The sequence below is a fragment of the Biomphalaria glabrata genome, chromosome 8 (assembly GCF_947242115.1).
Source record: "Biomphalaria glabrata chromosome 8, xgBioGlab47.1, whole genome shotgun sequence".
Taxonomy (NCBI): domain Eukaryota; kingdom Metazoa; phylum Mollusca; class Gastropoda; family Planorbidae; genus Biomphalaria; species Biomphalaria glabrata.
In genome coordinates, this window is record NC_074718.1 from 44,190,679 (window position 1) to 44,211,353 (window position 20,675).

At 34.2% G+C, this 20,675-nt stretch overlaps 1 protein-coding gene across 5 annotated transcripts in view; it reads left to right on the forward strand.

Moving 5' to 3' along the window:
• LOC106063897 (protein furry homolog) overlaps positions 1–20,675 on the forward strand; it is a 67,455-nt gene continuing 46,780 nt past the window's right edge. For 4 of the 5 annotated variants that reach the window (XM_056037666.1, XM_056037668.1, XM_056037670.1 and 1 more), the window contains exons 1-27: positions 1–176; positions 1,970–2,063; positions 2,155–2,318; positions 2,449–2,502; positions 3,317–3,450; positions 4,478–4,508; positions 6,244–6,294; positions 6,415–6,494; positions 6,576–6,659; positions 7,319–7,442; positions 8,461–8,598; positions 8,874–8,972; positions 9,212–9,369; positions 9,732–9,888; positions 9,992–10,072; positions 10,230–10,340; positions 11,427–11,620; positions 12,411–12,551; positions 12,774–12,841; positions 13,091–13,230; positions 13,910–14,065; positions 14,962–15,051; positions 15,647–15,909; positions 17,037–17,204; positions 18,153–18,317; positions 19,224–19,373; positions 20,352–20,524. In XM_056037666.1, coding sequence (XP_055893641.1) covers positions 2,000–2,063; positions 2,155–2,318; positions 2,449–2,502; positions 3,317–3,450; positions 4,478–4,508; positions 6,244–6,294; positions 6,415–6,494; positions 6,576–6,659; positions 7,319–7,442; positions 8,461–8,598; positions 8,874–8,972; positions 9,212–9,369; positions 9,732–9,888; positions 9,992–10,072; positions 10,230–10,340; positions 11,427–11,620; positions 12,411–12,551; positions 12,774–12,841; positions 13,091–13,230; positions 13,910–14,065; positions 14,962–15,051; positions 15,647–15,909; positions 17,037–17,204; positions 18,153–18,317; positions 19,224–19,373; positions 20,352–20,524 — 3,238 coding nt within the window. In that variant the 5' untranslated portion in view covers positions 1–176; positions 1,970–1,999. The remainder of the gene's footprint in view (positions 177–1,969; positions 2,064–2,154; positions 2,319–2,448; positions 2,503–3,316; positions 3,451–4,477; positions 4,509–6,243; positions 6,295–6,414; positions 6,495–6,575; positions 6,660–7,318; positions 7,443–8,460; positions 8,599–8,873; positions 8,973–9,211; positions 9,370–9,731; positions 9,889–9,991; positions 10,073–10,229; positions 10,341–11,426; positions 11,621–12,410; positions 12,552–12,773; positions 12,842–13,090; positions 13,231–13,909; positions 14,066–14,961; positions 15,052–15,646; positions 15,910–17,036; positions 17,205–18,152; positions 18,318–19,223; positions 19,374–20,351; positions 20,525–20,675) is intronic. The other variant, XM_056037667.1, reaches the window with a different exon arrangement.

The following is a 20,675-nucleotide window of genomic DNA, read 5'->3' on the forward strand; positions in this document are numbered from 1 at the left end:
TTGCTGTTCCGGGTTATACCATAGTTTGTTGACAATGAATTCAATAGCCATAACTCCTAAACCATACTAGATCTATATCTACTAGGTCTAGTCACTATAACTAAAGATCTAGATTCTAACATTACTTGGATGATATCTTGAATTTGTTGAGAATGCTTAATAAAATTTAATATTTGGTTAGTCCTGATGTGATAGATCTAGATCTAGTAAGACTAGTATCATCATTGATTATCATGATCATCTACTTCATCTAGTCTAGATTCTAGATAAGAAGATATTCTTAGTTCTAGTTCTAGATATATCTCTACATGACTGTGTCACTGTCACTATTAAATAATTAATTAACTACAATTAAGTTTAACAATACTATACTAAATAATACTATACAATCTTAGATCTACGATCTAGAATTCTAGAGTCTAGGTCTAGGACTCTAGATTAGTCTGATTAGATATGATATGGATATGATATTGATAATCATAATGATTATGATATGTCACATTATGATTATCATTATTTGAATTTATGATATGAATCATATCATAATAACAGTGAGCAAATAGATGCTATCTTACAGTGTCTTACTAGATTTTTCCAAAGCTTTTGATAAAGTTCACCACCATAGTTTAAAATTAAAATATTTTGGCATTGATGGTCCATTGCATCAGTGGATTAAAGATTTTCTGATAGGGAGAGAACAAACTGTAATAATAAACATTAAATGGCTCTAAATTGTCTAAATCAACACCAATAACAGTAAACTCAGGCATACCTCAAGGAACAGTCTTAGGCCTACTACAATTTTTAATTTACATAAATTATTCATCAAATTGCATTAGTTAAGGAACAAAAGTCAGATTATTCGCAGACGATTGCATAATATATATAGAACAATAAAAACAACACAAGACTTGTGACAAGATAAAGAAATTTTACAAAGAGAATTAGATGAATATTACAGAAATGGGAATCAAATTGGAGCATGTCTTTCCACCCAGAAAAATGTCAGTTATTAAAGTAACAAAAAAGCTAAAACAAATTAATTCCACTTATCTTATTCATGGTAAACCAGTAACACAAACTAAAAACGCAAAATACCTAGGTGTTATAATAAATGAAAAACTGTCATGGAATCCCCATATTGATGAAACTATCAAAAAATCAAACAAAGCATTAGGGTTTATTAAAAGAAATTTCTATAAATCAAATAAGAACATAAAACTAAAATGTTATTTAACCTTGGTTAGGCCAATAATAGAATATATAGATTCTATGCATCCTCTGTTTGGGACCCCTCAACTCAAGAAAACATTAAGAAACTGGAACAGACACAAAATAGAGCAGTGAGATTCATAACAAACAAATATTCACATTTGACTAGAGTAACACCTTTAGTTAAATCACTAGATTTAGAAAGCCTTCAGGACAGAAGACGCAAAAGTAAAGTAGCAATTATACATAAAACACTGAACCATAATCTTCAAATACAAAAACAAAATTTAATAAAATACTCAGAAAGACACAAAGATAAAGGCACATTCCTCATCCCATATGCTAGGACAAATTTGTACAAATACTCCTTCTTCTCTAGTGCTATTAGAGCATGGAATGGGTTGCCTGAGCTAGCCAGGAAAACCAGTGACTTGGCAGAATTAAAGTCATATGCATGACTGAATGCATGACCCGTAGGACGTAATCATCTTCTTTTTTGAAGTAACGTCTGTATTATATAAGATAAGATAATATCATTTCATGATATTATTGATATGATTTATGAAATTAATTATATTATTATTACTTAATTTAATTAACTTAACTTACTAGAATATAATTTAGGCTAGTGACATCTAATATAGATTATAGATATCTAGATCTACAATATTTTTAGGACAAGTGGAAACTGAGATCTCCATTATATAGTTGGTCATTGTTCATCTTCAAAATGTAATTTTTTTGTATTCAATTTTAGAATAACAGATCTCAATATTTCAAATAAAAAATGTCACATCCCACAAGTCAAACTGGTGGTTCATTGCAAGCCTCACAGTCACAGAATATAGGAAGTATGTTGGAAGTTTTTGGAAATTTTTAAATGTATATTTAATGAGTATAGTTTTTTTTGCGTCTATTTATTCTTGAATTATTTATTTATAGCTGATATTGTCAAATTTCCATGGCGGCGAGAATCAAGTCAAGATATTGTTATCGTGGGAGTTAACAAGGAGTCTAAACCTGGGGAGTTTATTTTGCAGAATTTGTTTTTGGAATTTTGTCGAGTGACAGAGAGGCGAATAGAAATCGTTTTAGCAGAACCACTTGTGAGTACGGTAGTTTAGAAAAGTTTCTGTGAAATTATTTCTTTCTGTTTGGTGTTTTTTTAAGGTATAAGTACACTTTTGATGCACTGATTAAGATTAAAAACATAAACTTGAATAATTTTTTACCTAGGAAAAACCATTGTCCAAATCACTTCAGCGAGGTGAGGATCCTCAGTTTGACCAGGTAGATACAGACGTTTTTTTAGTTTTTTTTTAATTCTTTGAAAACGGGTTTGATTTGATGTTAGAATGTTTTATTTTATTGATCTGTTTTATGATTTCTTATGTTGGATTACACAATGAAAGTGAATGATCAAACAAATACTAGCTCATTACAATAAGCTTCAAATGTAAGGGGCATATATGAAATACAAACACTAAAAAACTCTAAGCAGGATAAAAAGAATACAAAATTGTGCTAAATTTAAAAAAAAATCTACGAACTCCAAAAAAGGTAAAAGAAAATCAGATTATCTTTTGTGTAATTGTTAGGATCCTTGTGAAATAATATGAAAAATAATCTTAGTTTGAAATAACAGTAATGCTTTCACTTAAATATTGTTTATAAATTATATCTGATTATGTAATAAAAAAAGTCAGTGATTTTATTTTTTTATTTTTTTTTACAAAATAAAACCCCAGATTCTTATTCCCACATAGTCTTCTATTATAAAATAAAAATTATATATAGTTTCTTTTTTCTTGTTTTACAGGATTGTAGAGCTACTTAAAATTCTTAGATCTTAATTTAAAAAAAAAGGTTTATCCTTAAGCATTACTTTTCCTAAGCTAATCATCCAACCATTTAAAATATGAACACTAGATTTTGAATTAAAATGTTGGATAAGCCCTAGGTTTTTTGTTAGGACCTTGAACAATGTCTTTAACAAAGAATTTCAGTGGAATAGAGACAAAGCTGTGGTACAGATAGCTGCATCAATTCACTGGTGCCATTTTTGGTTGGTCTTCTAATAATGCGTATGCTGTCACTCCCCTAGGTACTTAGTGCTCTTGGCAATGTGGCGGAACATTGTCTTCCATCCATTCTGAAGACACTCTATGCCTGGTACCAGCGTCAGATGAAGGAGGACAGTCCTCTCCTTGACACCAGACAGAGACACAGGAGTAAAGGGTAAGGAGATCTAGTAGAACTCTTCTGTTTAAGGCACAGTAGCTTTATTTATGCCATGGTACAGCAATAGTAAATCCTATTCCTCCCTTATGACTTGAGTAATACCTTCACCTAAAGTGATTAGGAAAAGAATCATTCTCTAAACTTTTTGTTTAGGGTTATCTAGTCACACTTTGATACATGGTTACCTAGTCACACTTAGAGACAGGGTTACCAAGTCACACTTAGAGACAGGGTTACCTAGTCACACTTAAGAGATAGGGTTACCTAGTCACACTTTGAGACAGGGTTACCTAGTCACACTTAGAGACTGGGTTACCTAGTCACACTTAGAGACAGGGTTACCTAGTCACACTTAGAGACAGGGTTACCTAGTCACATTCATATAGGCTCATTCTATAACCATCTGTAGTGCCACACAAAATCTTTATTACATAATGTGCAGGAAATCATTATGCTCATACTAATTTTATAATTATGAATGATAGAATTGAATTTTTGAAATGATACTTTTTTTTTTTACAAAGCTTATATCAACTTACTTTGTCCGTCTGTCTGGTAAAAAGTGTGTACACATTATTTCTCCCACACCGATTCTCGGATCATGTTGAAACCTCACACAATTATTCATAAATCAATTAAAAAAAAAAAAGCAACCAATCATTCAATTTATTACTGATAATTATTTTGTTTGATCCAACAAGGCAAACTTATCCTTCAGTATTCACAGAGATGTCTAAATTTGTTGGATTTAGTTCCCTTAAATAATTGCTAACGCTATTTCTCTCTCAAGCATTCTCTGATCAAGTTGATACTTTAAACAATTATTTATTGTAGCTAACATAACATGAAACAATAAAAATTATTTTTTTTTTAAAGTAGTCAATTAATTATTGGTAATTGTTGGTAATTATTTTGTTTGATATTAAATAAGGGAAATAACTTAACATCATTGATAGATCTAGTGTAAGAACTTTGGTTTTTTAAAAAGAAGGATTTTTTATATTTGGCTTGTTTTTTCTTTAAGGAGCAAAGACTATCTTTGTGAACGACGAGATGTAAGTATTATTTTAATTTTGTTTTAATTTTATGTTATATAAATATAGTGTTGAAAAATGATTTTATTTTTACCTTTACCTATCCCTTAGTCTGTTAGACTGTTGGGGCACCATGCAAGATTTGTTGACCGTCTTTCTCCATTCCTCTCTTTCTTTTGTCTTAGTTAGAACCTCTTTCAATGGCAGGATCGTCTTTTATGTTGTCTTTCCATCGCTTTCTTTGTCTGCCTCTTCTTCTGGTCGTGCGGTTTGCGCGCTGGACTGTCGTTCGGATTTATCAATGGTCGAGGGTTCAAATCCAGCCCGCTCCCATCCCCCGTCGTCCTGCGGGAGGTTTGGACTAGGAAGTAAACTATCTTCAACTCTGAAGGAACATCCGAAACATGTAAAACAAAACATTCTTTTTCCTGATACTGTTCCCTGAAAAAAGGTCTTTGTGAGCTCTGAAGAACTTATAATATGGCCATAGATTTTTAGCTTGCGTTTTTTTACGATAGTTAGCAGGTCATCATAGGGTCCAATCACTGCAGTAACCCTGTCTCTAATCTCTTGGTTTGTGATGCGGTCTTTAAATGTGATACCTAGGATCCTTCTGTTGCATTTCAATTCTAACAACATATAATTTTGAAAGTCTAAAATGTAAGCCTTTACAAAGACAAAAGGGAAATTGTCAGGATGTAAGATTGATTGAATAGTAACTACTTTAAAACTATTATGATTTTTGCTATGTAGTATAAAGTTCCCCCTTTCAGACCTTATGGTCTATAGGGCAGATGATGTAAAGGTCATCTGATTCTGTGGCCTATGGTTTATGAGGGTGTCATGTGGCCAGCACAAGGATCAACCACCTTTACTTTTCCCCAACTAATGTCACGTACCCATTAGAGCTGGGTGGACTCAGAGGCGTCCAAAGATCCCTAAATTAAAAATCCCAGTCTTCATCAGGATTCGAACCTTGGATCCCTGGTTCAAAAGCCAAGTGCTTTATCGCTCGGCCACTGCACTTCCTATATAGTATAAGGAATGTTTTTTGTTGATTTTTTTTTTGGCCACATAATGAATTAAAAACAAAATACATAATATACAAGTCTTATTTATCATTCAATGTTAGCACCAGAATTGGCCTCCTGTTCTGAAGTTTGCTTTGAATAGCATCAACTAATTTAACCAAACTCTTTTTAAGTGGGATAAAAAAAAATATCATCATGTATACTCCTATACATTGGTTTTCTTTAGCTACTCTTTTAATTAACCATTAAAACAAATCAATTATAGGCCTTCGGGTCAGCCTCTGATATGATCATAGAAGTTTTATCCAAGGTGAGTTAATTTATGATCATAGCGTATAGTCACTTAAGAATAATATTTGTGAAATATGGAGGAGTGCCATCCTGTATGAACAAAAATTCTTGCAAGTGCTGCAAGATATTTAATTTATTTAGGGTATATCGAACGCAAATAACTTTAGAAGAACTTAAAAGGGTTAATGTAAGTTATTTCATCAAACTCAAAAGAGCTCACAAGGGGAAATGATAATGTTTAACTGAAGTAAAAAGATGACTTTACTGACATTATTTTATTTCACCAAAGATCCTAAGTGCTTTTTGTTTTTGATTTTTTTACTTGGCCTTTTATTTTCCATATGTTAAATTTTTTTTTGATTTCATAAACTATATTTACAAATAATATTTTGGAAAGAAGTTTGTGTTTAAAAGAAAGAAAATGATCATTTCAGCTTGCTCTGGAGTTTGTCTATTGTCTTGTCCTCATAGAAGTTTTATCCAAGGTGAGTTGATTTATGATCATAGCAAATATAAAACGTAGAATAAAAAACGTATCTTATATTTACTATTGTACAACGTTCAATCTCAAAGGCTTCTAAAAAGATTTATTTTTAACACTTCAGCTGTCCTACCATCCAGGCCATGAGGATCTTGTTGGTTATCTCATTGACCAGTGCTTCAGACATTTTAAATACAGGGATGGGTGAGTTATTGATAGCAATTGTCTCTAATAGCTAATTCATCTGCATAGTCAATTTTTACAATAAACCTTTCTGGTCCGCAGACTGCAGTCCAATCCGAATGCACCAAACATCAACATCATTGCTGACCTCTACGCTGAAGTTGTTGGTGTGTTAGCTAACTCAAGGTGAGTCGTAAACCGCACACATGCTCCGTCTCAACACACACATGCTCCATCTCAACACACACATGCTCCATCTCAACACACATATGCTCCGTCTCAACACACACATGCTCCGTCTCAACACACACATGCTCCGTCTCAACACACACATGCTCCCTCTCAACACAAGTGTCTCAATTTTCCTCAAAAAATGTTTTCTCTCAAAGGTTTCTCTTACAATGTATGCTGTAATGATTTTAAATATTTGAGATTACTTTATGTTTGAAATGTGGGAGGTATTACTGAGAAGCCAAAACCAATAGGCCACCTAACAAGGGGGCTCAAGTTCAAATCCCAACTCCAGCAGAGTTGTGTTTGCTGAGTGCCTAAAGGCAGAATAAAAACTTTTTCCCAGATCCCTCTCGCCTACCAATTGGTTCACAAAAGAGATTGGACCATAGCGCACTGAGCATGCTGTAAGCATGAAAGATGTGCTATAGAAAAGCAATTAAAAATACAATATAAAAAAGTGCAATTTAAATTAGATTATTATTAGTAGAAGTACATTATTTTGTGTCAGCTGTCTTCCAGTGGACTATGTGGTGTGAAGAATAAATTCAGTTGAAAAACATTTTAACATCAAAGGATAGTATTCACCATTGTTTGATTTTGTTCATTATCAGATTTCTGGCTGTGCGCAAGAAGTTTATGAATGAGTTGAAGGAACTGAAGCTAAGAGACCCAACCCCCTACACAGCACAGAGTATCATCAGTCTGCTCATGGGCTTGAAGTTTTTTAGAGTCAAAGTGAGTTCACCTAGTCACTCATAGAGACAGGGTTACCTAGTCACACTTTGAGACAGGGTTACCTAGTCACACCTTTAGACAGGGTTACCTAGTCACACTTTGAGACAGGGTTATCTAGGTTAATAGATTTATTGCTTCTGCTTTAAATTGCCAAAATGGTTTGAATTCTTCAACTGCAAATGCCTTCCTTACTTCAGAGGCTGGGATTTGTGTTTTTCTCAATAAGGCTTACATTCTGCCAGGAACATAGAAACAAAATATTCTAATAAAAATTGAACGAATATTATAACCCTAACCCCTGACCTTGTTCTTATGAACATAACATAAAGTTAAGATAAGAAAAAATAAAATTGTTTTTTGTAAAAAGTACTGATAATCAATTCTATAGTAATCACCAATAAATAAACACTATTTTCAAATGAAAATATACTTGAATACATAAGCAGTTGAACAGTCATAAGGTTACAACCAAAACTTTGTCTTTATCAGCATACAGGTACACAGGATCAACTCATCAACTGATTCTCGTGCGAGTTCTTCAAGTTATTCAAAATGTCTTCTTCTCACACAGCAGTCACAGTTAACAAACAGTTAACACCCAGACACTGTTCCTAAAGATAATAAATAGTACTCAAACTATATAGCTTTACTTTGCTTAATGAGCTATAACTTCAAAAATATGGACAAATCTTGCTCAAAAAATTTGCAAGTTAATTTACCCACTAAAAGTGAATAGAAGCCCAACTAATAAGGGTTAGAAAACATCATGGATACAACCAACACTATGGCCACCTGTTACAGTGCCAGGCTGCTTGACCTACCCATCTAACTACACACTGGTCATTCTCACAAATAAAAATATTGAGGGGTCATCCATAACATAGGTCAAATGGAGTCATCCAGACAATAAGTCACAATAAACAGACTAATAAAAAAAATGTGTGAAGAAAGATACTGACACATTCTTAGATCCAATTTATTTGTTTTTCTGATGAATCCCTTCGATCCCTAACTTCAGATGCACCCAATCGAAGAGTTTGAGCTGTGTGTACAGCTGCTGTTAGAGTTGGGGCACTACTTCCTAGAAGTCAAGGACAGAGACATCAAGCATGCTCTAGCTGGACTCTTTGTGGAGATTTTACTTCCAGTGGCTGCTGTAAGCTGTTTTGTTCTTAGATCTATTGATTTGTGTGCTGCATCTTTTTTTATTCACTCTGATATTACCTTATGAACAAATACTATTAGAAATCAATATTTTATTAAAGTTTATCTACACAACACTAATGTTGGCTTCTCTTTGTGCTTAATTATATTTTAACAATGTACTGAGATAGAGGTTGTGGCCCTTTGTAACTGAGATAGAGCAAATCAATTAAAACATTTTTTTAAAGTAAATACTCAACTAATGTTTGTTAGAAATAATATTTGTAGACTGTGAAAAATGAAGTCAACATACCTGTGTTGAAAAAGTTGGCAGAAGATCTCTACTCTGTGACTGTCGACATGGCAACCAGAAGGAAACATACTTTGGTACGTAGGACATAGACATTTAAAACAAATGTAACAATATGTAACTAGTTCATTGACACATATCTCTTTAGTACTGTAAGAATTTCTGTTATTGTAACATATCTCTTTAGTACTGTGACAATTTCTGTTATAGCTCACTCTTGCACCCAATCCATGTGTCTCCACTAAGTCATTATTATCTGTTTAGTTTACAAACTTTTCTGGACTTTGAATCTGATTCTATGTATCCCACATTGCAGCATCTATTTCCTCTAGTCACATGTTTGCTGTGTGTAAGTCAAAAACAGTTTTTCCTTAACAACTGGCACTACTTTCTGTCAATGTGCCTGTCACAACTAAAAAACAGAGACGTGAAAATGTCTCGTGTTGCCCTCGAGTCTCTCTACAGGCTACTCTGGTAAGTAAGATTGATAAGATAATTTTTTATAGGTCTAATCAAATGGAAATTCAGTTTGACTACAATTGACCACCTCAGTGTAACTACTGTAACAATAACAATATAGATGCAAATACAAACAACATTCACACACAAAACACATATACACTCACAACCAGCGCTTTTATAAATTAAGACTTCAATGTACTTCTTGATGACGACAAATTCTCTTGTGACACTGACCAAAAGTACGCTTGTTTTTCACATTCAACACTAGAATATGTTTATGTGCAGTGAATGTGTTTATTGCTAGTACATGATGGCTGTGTCTGTCTGTTGTTTGTCTGGCCAGTCTAACGAATCTTCTGTTTCATTCTCCAAAGGGTTTATATGGTGCGCATCAAGTGTGAGAGCAACACTGCAACTCAGAGCAGACTGCAGAGCATTGTGAACAGTTTATTCCCCAAAGGCTCTAGACTGGTTACCCCAAAAGATATGCCACTCAACATTTTTGTAAAGATCATTCAGTTCATTGCCAAGGTACAACGCTGTCTGTTGTTAAGCTTGTGTAGTTTCACCCTGGCTGTTATGATTCAAAACAATATTTCTGACTAGTACAATTAAATTTGTTTCTATTTCTCAGGAGAGATTAGATTTTGCAGTTAAAGACATTATATTTGATCTTCTTTGTGTGGGGAGAAATAACCAGTTTCTGAAACCTGAGGTAAGGATTTCTTTCTTGCACCTTATGTGTTTAACCTCAGTAGTCTGAATTTTTGTATGGTATCTCATTAAACTAAAACTTGGTAGTTCTTGCACGGACTGGTGTGAGTTTGTTAAGAAATGTTTGACTTGATTAAGAGTTTCTTGAATCTCTGCAGCGTATGAGTATAGGACTGCGTGCATTCCTGGTTATTGCTGACAGTCTTCAACAGAAAGATGGGGATCCACCTATGCCTCAGTCAACATCAACATTACCGTCAGGGAGTACAGTAAGTGGAATAGCAATGGTCTAGTTGGCAAGATGTAAATCATAGGTCTAGTTAGGAAAGAAAAACTTGATTTTGTTGACAAGATGTAAATCATTGGTCTAGTTTGGAAGGAAGAAATTGTTGGTCTAGTTGTCAAGATGTAAATCATTGGTCTAGTTGGGAAGGAAGAAATTGTTGGTCTAGTTGTCAAGATGTAAATCATAGGTCTAGTGAGGAAAGAATAACTTGATTTAGTTGACCAGATTTAAATCATTGGTCTAGTTGGGATGGAAGAAATTGTTGGTCTAGTTGGGAGGTCTTAAAAAATTAATATTTGGAGGAATTTTAGACAATGGACAACTTTAAAATTAACATATTAACAATAAGTCTGATTCTCAATGTCGTGTAAAGTATTATAAAACTACTTTTTGTATTTTGTACAAGTAATGTGATGAATGCTGTCTAGATTTAAAAAAATAAATAGGAAAACTGGCATGAATTTTTTTTTCTAGACCTAGATTTTCATTTGTTGCCAAAAAAATTAACTAATTTAAAACATAGCTAACTTTAACCAAATTTACAGCTTAAACCTCAAATAATATTATCCATCCATCCAAGTGGCATTACAGCCCATGGAGGGCCCTAGCCTGCTCTAGCACATCTTTCCACTCTGATCTATCCTGAGCTTTACGCCCGGACTCTTAGCTGTTGTAGATCTGCCTCTACATCAACTTGTGGTCTGCCTTTGAGACCCCTGCTTTTTGTTTTTATCCTCTGGAAATAATATTATAATGAGTCTAATTCTAATTTGACAGAAATGCTAATTCTCTTCAAAACTGAAATAATTAAAAGAGAAAATTGATTAATAGCTGTAGATTTTCATCATCATCATCTGTCCCTTGACTTTCATCATAGGAGAGCTGTGACAGTTCGCGTAACCAAATCCTTCCACTTTTCCTGGTCAGCGGCTGTTAGACAGAGGCTGGCCCATTCTTTGACATTGTCCAGCCAGCTTTTGCTTTGGATGACCATTTCTTCGTTATCCTTCCCTTGCAGTTGGTCAGTTTAAATGTTCAATGCTGATAAGTTTGAATGTTTGTATTGCAGGTGAGAGTGAAGAAAACGTTCCTCAACAAGATGCTGTCTGACTCAACGGCTAAGTCTATTGGTCTAGCTCCTTACTACCCCTACATCCTCAAGACATTTGACTCCATTCTACGGGCGCTAGACCTACAGGTTGGACGCTCACTTCTTATGACCAAAACAGAGAATGCTAACAAGGAACCTGAAGAAATGATCACGTCAGTATTAATCTACATGTACATTAAATATTAGATGCATATTTTGGTTTGTATTTAATGTATATTTTTTGTTTGTATAAAACTTTAATTCTATTACACCATACACCCAGACACACTTTTTTCTCCTTTTTTCAACTGGTTATTTAAACTTGTTAAATAACCAATAAATGTTGTAATATGTTCAAGTCATCATTACCTGAAAATAGTGTCTGCTAAAAATTTTATTCTTTGCTTAGCCGCCAGGGCAAGAATCTTTTCATCTCTTTTCCAAAAAAGTTATTTTTGGCCAAGTTCCTTTCTCATTGCTTAAATTTTTTTCTCTCTCTTTTTATGTTTTGGGTGAATATTTTTTTTTTTCCCAATGCAAACAAAATTTTTAATTTCAGAATTTTTTTTCTATTTTTCAATACAAGTCTTAGCACTTTTCTTCAAACATTCAATAACCAAAAACTAGTCAAATGTAAGATATGCTAAACTGACACGTTTGTAAGCTTAGGAATATGATTTTGAATTTCCCATAGTAATCATTATGCATCCACACCCTGTTTGTAGCATTAAAAAAATTAAAAATTAGTCTTGAGAGGTGAAAAAAGTTTTTTTTTTTTAAAATTAGTTCTTTAATCTCCATCTTTTATCTTTGTATTCTCTAAGTGTAATTTATTTCCATTGAAAATACAGCACATCTCTCATTGTATTAATGAATGTAGTTATTATATAAGAATTCTAACTAATAGAGCTATCATTAGATACTTCCAGCATAATTTTTAACAAAAATCTATTTATGTTACAGTGGAGACAGGAAGTCAAAGCTGGATTTGTTTCGCACTTGCATTGCTGCCATTCCTCGACTTATTCCCGATGGGATGACACCTCCCGAGCTAGTGGCTCTAGTCACTCGACTCAATGTTCATATGGATGAAGAGCTGAAAGGGTAATAACAGGCACAAACTGTAATATTCTATTCTCTATTTTATAGAGTAATTTGTTAGTGTGCTTTTGTGTTAAGTTTTTATATAAAATTTGTTGTAAATATTGTACAATTATAAAAGGTTATATTGATTTAAGATGAGAATATGTACCTTGACATGTATTTGTTGTCTATCACAATCATTCCATAGCTATTTAAGTTGGCAAATCTAACGTTACATTTCAGTTTGGCATTCCAAGCACTCCAAAATCTGATGTCTGAGTCTCCATCTTGGAGAGAACAAGTTATTCATGGTAAAGGGGGGACAATTTTGGAATCACTAATGCTTTTCTTGTATCACTGACTGGCACCTTTTAAATAGCTATTTTTGCAACTAGTTAATTCAAATTTTTTATTTGGCTATAAAGCGAAGATTATGATTTTATTTGTACAACTTGTCTTAAGTGGTACACTTTATAATGTCTGTTAATTTAAGTGAATGGTTCTTTGCGACAGTATATTTAATGTAAAGTAGACGTAAACATGTTTCTGTTTGTGTTCAGGTTTTGTTCAGTTCATTCAGAAAGACATTAGCGACACCAAGCCAGCTCTAGTGGACAATACACTCCGACTTCTATCTCAGTTGTTAATTCAGTGGAAGTCAACCATGACAACACCTGGACCTAATCAGCAAGCTATGAAGGTCATTATGTACTTTATTTATTCCTCTGCAATCTGTCACTCCTTGCTCTTGAGATCAAATCTTAGCCCTGGGTTCCTACAGAATCCTGATTTTTCAGGAGCTCCTGGAAATCTCCTGAAATTACAAAACATATGAAAAGGTCCTTGAAATCTCCTGAAATTATTAAAATCTCCTGAAAAATAGACCAAATTGTCCCTTTGGGTGTCATTCAATATGGAAAACGGCGATCCTAAATGTGTTTAAAAAAATGGCATTGTCAGCTTTCATTTAATAGAAATGTAATAATAGGATAAAATTTAAACATAAACCAGAAGTTCCAATACTTTATTTACTTTGTAGTCACTGGCATATAAATATAGATCCAAACCTATCTCAATCTCTTTAAAAAAAATCAAAAGCAATATTTTTTTAATTGACTAATTTACAGAGAACTTGATCCAGAATTGGAATGAAAATGCTTGGTCTATTTTATAAAGTCATAGTTTTTTATTCTACAGTGCTGAAAAGTGCTTAAAAATTATTATATGGTTTATTAAAACACTTTGTGTTTCAATATTTCTATATTCAGTTCCATACACCACAAAGGCTGTTTATTTGGCTCCTTGTATAAAAATCCACCATTCTTGTTTATGGTTTTTTTAGCAAGAATATTTTCTTTATTTTACTCCTTTGTAATAAGGATCCGACCCACGGGCATGCCAATGTTGATGTGCTCCATGAAGTGGAAGGACTGTGTTTGGTCATGATGTGTAGCTGCCGTGTAGTCACCAGAAAACTGGCTCTGCATCTCTTGCGAGAAGTCAGAAATATTTTCAACATGTACACGGATGAACAGGTCAGGATCCATTTCTTTAGGTTTAAAACTTATTCTCTTTTTTTTTTTCATACTGTTTTTGTATAGTGTACCATTTATGCTCTAATAATATGCTCATAGCTCTCTGACCCAATCTCTTTAGTGGACTTTGGGCAGGGAGGGGTTGTTGTGAACTCCTGGTCTATGGCTTTGACATAGACACATAACGTATGCATTTCAGCAATTCAAAGAAACACCAGGAATGTATTAAGAACAGGATATATTTAATAAAGAAATTGTAATAACTATAACTGTAGATAACGCCAACTAAAGTGGAATAACTAAATATACATCTAACTATAAAACTGCCTTATACTGCACTTCTATTCAATCTTAAAACTCTGGCCTCTGACAACTATAACAATATCCCAAGGGCTGTCACTCCACTTTAACTAATAGACCAATGAAATAATAATAAATAAACATAGAATTCCTTAAATCTATCACCCAAGATTCTATCAAGTGTTGTTTATAATACTATATACAAATACAATCATCACAGGGGTATTATGCACAGAAGGTTTCTGTGTTGCCTTTAACTGCTCAGTCAACTCAGATCAATTTGAATCTCAAATTCCAAAATTTCCAAACGTATAAGATTTTAACTCAAGACCCCTAGTTAGGTTGCCAAGTTGTAAATGCCATTAAGTCTCACCACCATTCTTAACATTAAACACAGTTTATAAATAAAAATTTCCAAAGAGGAGTGAAACTTTTTTAAGCCTTCTGACAAAAGTGTAGAGTAATAGTAGTCAGATGTTTTGTTGGCCACGTCACAATAAGTTAACCTTAAACTTCTAGATATTTAGGATAAAACTTTTAGATTGTTAGATCTTACATATTAGCTTCTATTTCTTTGTTTTTTTTCCTTTGATTAGTTTAACATAAGTAGCCTGCTGGAGGTCACAGACAAAGCTTGTCCTGCTGTGCTGGAAAAACTGATGCCACTCTTACCACCGTCTGAAAAAGTCAGTCTTATTTAGGATAACGTAATATCATATGCAATTAACTTGCGCTCATAATAATGTAATTATTTACTAATACCTTGTGAAAGATAGTATTGTAGGCTTTGTATGTCAGTTATCTTTAGCTTTTGTTTTAAAAAAAATGCTGTTTCATAAAAATCAATATATTACTATGTATAAAATAATGTATTTATTTATTAAAATATTAATTATCAAGTGGTATAGTTTTGGTATAATGTTCATTTGGACTGGTTCATCCATCCATCCATCCCAGTGGCGCTAGAGCCCATGGAGGGGCTGTGGCCTGCTTCAACACATCCTTCCATTCAGATCTCTCCTGGGCCTTTCATCTCCACACCCTAACCCCAAGCTGATGCAGATCTGCTTCCACATCATCAATCCACTGGTTCATCAGACATGTGAATTTATTTATTGTGCTATTCACTGCAATGTGCGCGGCGCTCTGGATTGTTGAGATAATTTCTTAATTCTTATTTTATGAACACTCTGTTTATCCAGCCAATCCTCCTGTGCGCGGCCCTCTGGATTGTTAAGGTTATTTCTTAATTCTTATTTTACGAACACTCTGTTTATCCAGCCGATCCTCCTGACCCTACCCTCCGTAGACTTGGCCTGGGTCATGGACAGGGCAGTCACCTTGTGGCTTCCAGCAGGTGGAGGAAGCATGCAGGATGGAAACCAGATAAACTACAGCTTTCATCGAGTGGACATGTGGATTCGCTGCGTGGCTGAGTTTGCTTCCCGGGAGCATGCACAACACTCGTGCCCCCACGCAGTTAGTCATGCCTGGCCAATAGTGTTTACAAGGCTCAATGCTTTATTTCCCCTTGTGGATCCAAGGTAGCTATTTTCATCTTTAATTTTTTCAAGGTCTAGTTCAGCTCTATTTGTTAATTGGATTATTATTTTAAAAAGTTGGCAATCCTTTGCTACATTTAGGCAAAGTCATTTTTGAAGTCGTTTAAAAAAAAAGTAATGAAAGTAGATTAGGGCTGTTATTGACATCTATCCCAGTGGCCTTATAAACCATGGGGGAACCTGCCTGCTCTAGCACATCTCTACATTCTGATCTATCCTGTGCTTTACGTCTTCATGCCTGGACTTAGCTGTTGTAGATCTGCCTCTACATTATCAAGCCACCGTACTCGTGGTCTGCCTTTGAGGCGCCTGCCTTATATGAAAGAAATAAACATTTGAGTGTGGCACAATATGGATTGCACAATATTACAAACAATTGTATATTAAAAGTATATGGCACATTCTGAACTTTTTAGTCTACATTTGAACCAATGCACCAAGTCTGTATATGAACTCAAAGTTTCTTGTTCACTATGATAAAAACCATTAAAACAAACAAATTTGTATGTACAGACATAACCGTTGGTGTCACTTAAACCAGAATCTATATATACATTGGCACTTTGGCCCCTAGTTGACTCTGGCAGCTTCAGCACAACTTCCATATTGATATCTGATAGGTTTTAATTCTGTTCCCATCATGCCTTAATTCTTAATTTATTGATTGCTTTTTTTGAAGAACCATCTTAGTTGTGCCTTACCAATGGCTTTTGAGTGTATTGATTTTGACACTAGATTTTTTTTATCTCTCTATTCTTAGACAAAATGACATTGTCAGCAAAATCTGCTTTTTTTTTTTCATTTTATATTAATGTTTTAATATTATCTTCTTATAAAATACAGACGTTATTTAAAAAAAGAAGATGATTACGTCCTACGCGTCATGCATCACATCATGCATGTTAACCAATGACTTTAATTCTGCCAAGTCACTGGCTTTCCTGGCTGGCTTAATATTAATATCTCTTGGTACCAAAATGTATTCAACAATACTCTTGTAAATATCCATTTATTTTTATTTCCTGCTAAAAACAAATTGTATTATTATTTTTATTAGTAGTAGTAGTATCATTTCGCTGAATAAAATATTCCTTTACTTTTCACTTTAGCAACCAGACAGAACAAACAAGAGGCTCCTCCATATTGCGGTCCAGTAAAAAAGGCACATCAGAGAAAGATGTCCACATGCAGTTATGGCAGAACTATGTGATACTTGCGTGCACCATTGCCATGCACAGTGCTGGATTACCCCAAAGATGCTCCTCTCCTGAACTAGGGTTAGTAGATAGTCAACAGTAGAAAAATGAATACGTTGGACTAAAGTTCGTGGAGCTATTCTGAATTTCAAGCTTGACCATGGGTCTCCAGCAGTGCTGTCAAGCTAGGGGAGAAAGAAAGGCTTTAAAGAGCTAACTTTATCAATGAGAGTATAATGGCAATGTCTTCGAGTCCAAAGATTAAGGATGAGTGCATGTTTCATCATTTTTAGTGAGCCATTAAGTTGAGTAGAGGTTTGGTCATTACCATGCGTAGTTTGACTGATCAACTTATCAGGTGAATCATATACATGGCTATTTCTGCGTCTCCACTAATTGTTATACTTTACTAAAAATTGCTGATGGAGGCGCGGTGGCTGAGCGGTAAAGCGCTTGACTTCCAAACCGGGGTCCGGAGTTCGAATCCTAGTGAAGACTAGGATTTTTAATTTCGGGATCTTCGGGCGCCTCTGAGTCCACCCAGCTCTAATGGGTACCTGACATCAGTTTGGGAAAAGTAAAGGCGGTTGGTCGTTGTGCTGGCCACATGACACCCTCGTTAACCGTTGGCCACAGAATCAGATGACCTTTACATCATCTGCCCTATAGACCACAAGGTCTGAAAGGGGAACTTTACTTTTTTTTTTTTTAAATTAAAAATTGCTGGATTCATTAGCAAATGTTGCATTTGTGGCCTACACATTATCAATTGGCCAATACTAGCTGAATTTTAGTTGGATTGGAGCAAGTTTATTAATCAAAAAAATTATTAGATACATATTTTTTCCATCTAAATTAGAAGTATTTTTAATAATGCCAAGTATTGAAAGATGGATCAGCGATTAAAATTTGACTACACATTATTCCATCTTTATTTCCAGCGTCATAGAGGTCATTTTCAGTGCAGTATTACATTTAGTCAACTAATTGAACGCATATTTATATTAATGCATACCTTCATGTCCACAGTGTGGCCTCCTCTCCTGAATCAACCTCAGACAAGTCTCCCACTATTCAGGCATGCACTGCTTCAAATTTATTCCAACGGCTGGTCCCCTTGATGAGATGTGACAGCTCTGACTTGAGAGACACCATTGTTAATGGCTTAGGTTACTGCAACCCTGGAGTTTTTAAGTTAGTCAAACTTTCTTTATCTAGTGTATTTTAAGTGTAGTTCACAAAATATGAGTGATCAATATAATCACCCCTTTATGAGTTGCGGTGGCTCAGTGGTAAAATGCTTGGCTTCCAAACCAAAGGGTCCCCAGTTCAAATCCTGATGCAGACTAGGATTTTTTTATTTCGGGATCTTTAGGGCAACTTTTGAGTCCACCCTGCTCTATTGGGTACCTGACATTTTTTGGGGAAAAGTAAAGGCGGTTGGACGTTGTTCTGGCCACAAGGCACCCTTGTCAATATAATCAATCATTCATTCACTTATGTGGCATTATTTGAAATTCATGGTAGGTTTTGTTTGTATTCATTCCTTTAATTATATTGCTTTTTTTATTTCCTCATTGATAACTTGGCTCACAGTTTCATTGTCTTTAGAATAGTTAAATGTGAACTTCTTCTTCTTCATTGTTCTCATTGTTATGTTGGAGTGTTCATATGACTAGACCAATACAAGAGATGAACTGCGCAGTGGTTTCCAAATCAGGGAGCTCTCCATATAGTTTTCTTTCTATTGGGGTGATTTGGGGCCAATGTCTTATACAGGCCTCGTGGTAAAGAGAGCAGTTTTGGAGGACGTGGTCGGCATTCTCTGGTGATACTCCACATGGGCAGATTTCACTGGTTCCAATTTTGAGCTTCCGGTACATGTGTTGTCGCATTCTGTTGTGTCCGGTCCTGAGTCGAAAGATTAGACGTTGGTCTTGTCGGGATAGCTTATAGTAAGCGTCATCTTTCTTGTGATTTGAATGAAACTCTTCCATTTCTCATTTATTTTATTTACAATTAATTTCTTCAGTTCTTCTGGATAGAGTGCAGAGTTTATTTGTGAGTTAAATGTGAACTGATTATCCCATTTCCATACAGGGATTTAGCCGAGGAATTGCTTCCCTTTTTAAAAGAGGCCATCGACAAAAAACAAGACAATTTGAGACGCCGAAGAAAGAGAGACATCCTGAGAGTACAGTTGGCGCACATCTTTGAACTGATGGCTGAAAATAAAGCTTTTGCTCAGAAGTAAGTTTTGGGTTGATCGACAAGTCTAAAGGTCAATGTGACTCTTTGCCCTCGCACAACAAAGCAAAGACTTGTTTACCGAGATGAACAGAAAGATGCTTACTGTGTGTTATGTGAATACTTTTCTATAGAACTTCTCTTACATTCACTTTAGATCACTTCTTGTGGGATCATTTGTCTAGAGATAAATAGAGATTTCGCTAACAAGAAAAACTTTTAAAAAATATTTTAAAAACAACAAAGCTTATTATATTAAGTGTAATTGTATCAATTAGTTTGGATCATATGAAATAAATGTATGATTGACCTAGACATAATAACACTGTGTGATTAGAAATATTTTTGTTAAGCTTTTAGCTTTCTCAATGCATTATGATCTTATCACTTGTTTGGAAGGGGTAAAGAAGAAGGAACAATTTTGGTGAATGTTTACATGATTGTTTTTTTTAAATGCATAAAAAAATGTCTTTCCCTTGTTCAAGATACCAAACAAAACAATTAATTACCAATAGTTAATTAACTAATTGGTTAATTTTTTTAAATTCTTATGTAGTCAGGTAAAAGAAATAATTTTTATCTGAGATTGGGTGTGGGAGAAATAACATGTACAAACTTTTTACCAAACAGAGTTGATATAAGCTTTGTAAAAACTAAATTGTTTGGTCACCTTGTCATTGATGTGCTAATATACCTTGGGAATTATTATATTAAGTATGTAATAGCTGTTCTAAAACTCTCAGATAATAATATTATAGAAAAATTATTGGCACAAGATTTTTTTTTTACTTAGATTTTGTCCTAATACTCAATAATGCTATGTTATTATAAAAGATTTTATACAGCATAAGTATTTGTCCATACTCCGATTTAATAAGGATATTTAGTTTTATGAATAAATTTTACTTTCAGATTAATTTCTAATGTATTTAGTTCTCAAAGAACTCATTTTCATTTTGATATTATGTTTTTTGTTATCAGTGAGTCAGGCATTATTGACATGGAGACAGGCTCACTGACCTCTATGTTTGTGGATTACATTGATGGAGCTCGCCAATACTTAGAGGGGGAAAATGACAGAGACTTGCCAATACTGCAAGAAATTAGACTGCACTTCAGTGGATTTATTCAACACTTAATTTGTAATACTCCAAGTGAGCTCAGTTTTGTTGAGAATTGTTTCTTTTTATTTAAATTCAAGCATCAGACAAAATAGTTCTTCTAGTTTAATACTAGAACACATACATGAATGGCACAATACTAGTCCAATTTTTCTATTTTATTAAAAGTACCCCTTTCAGACCT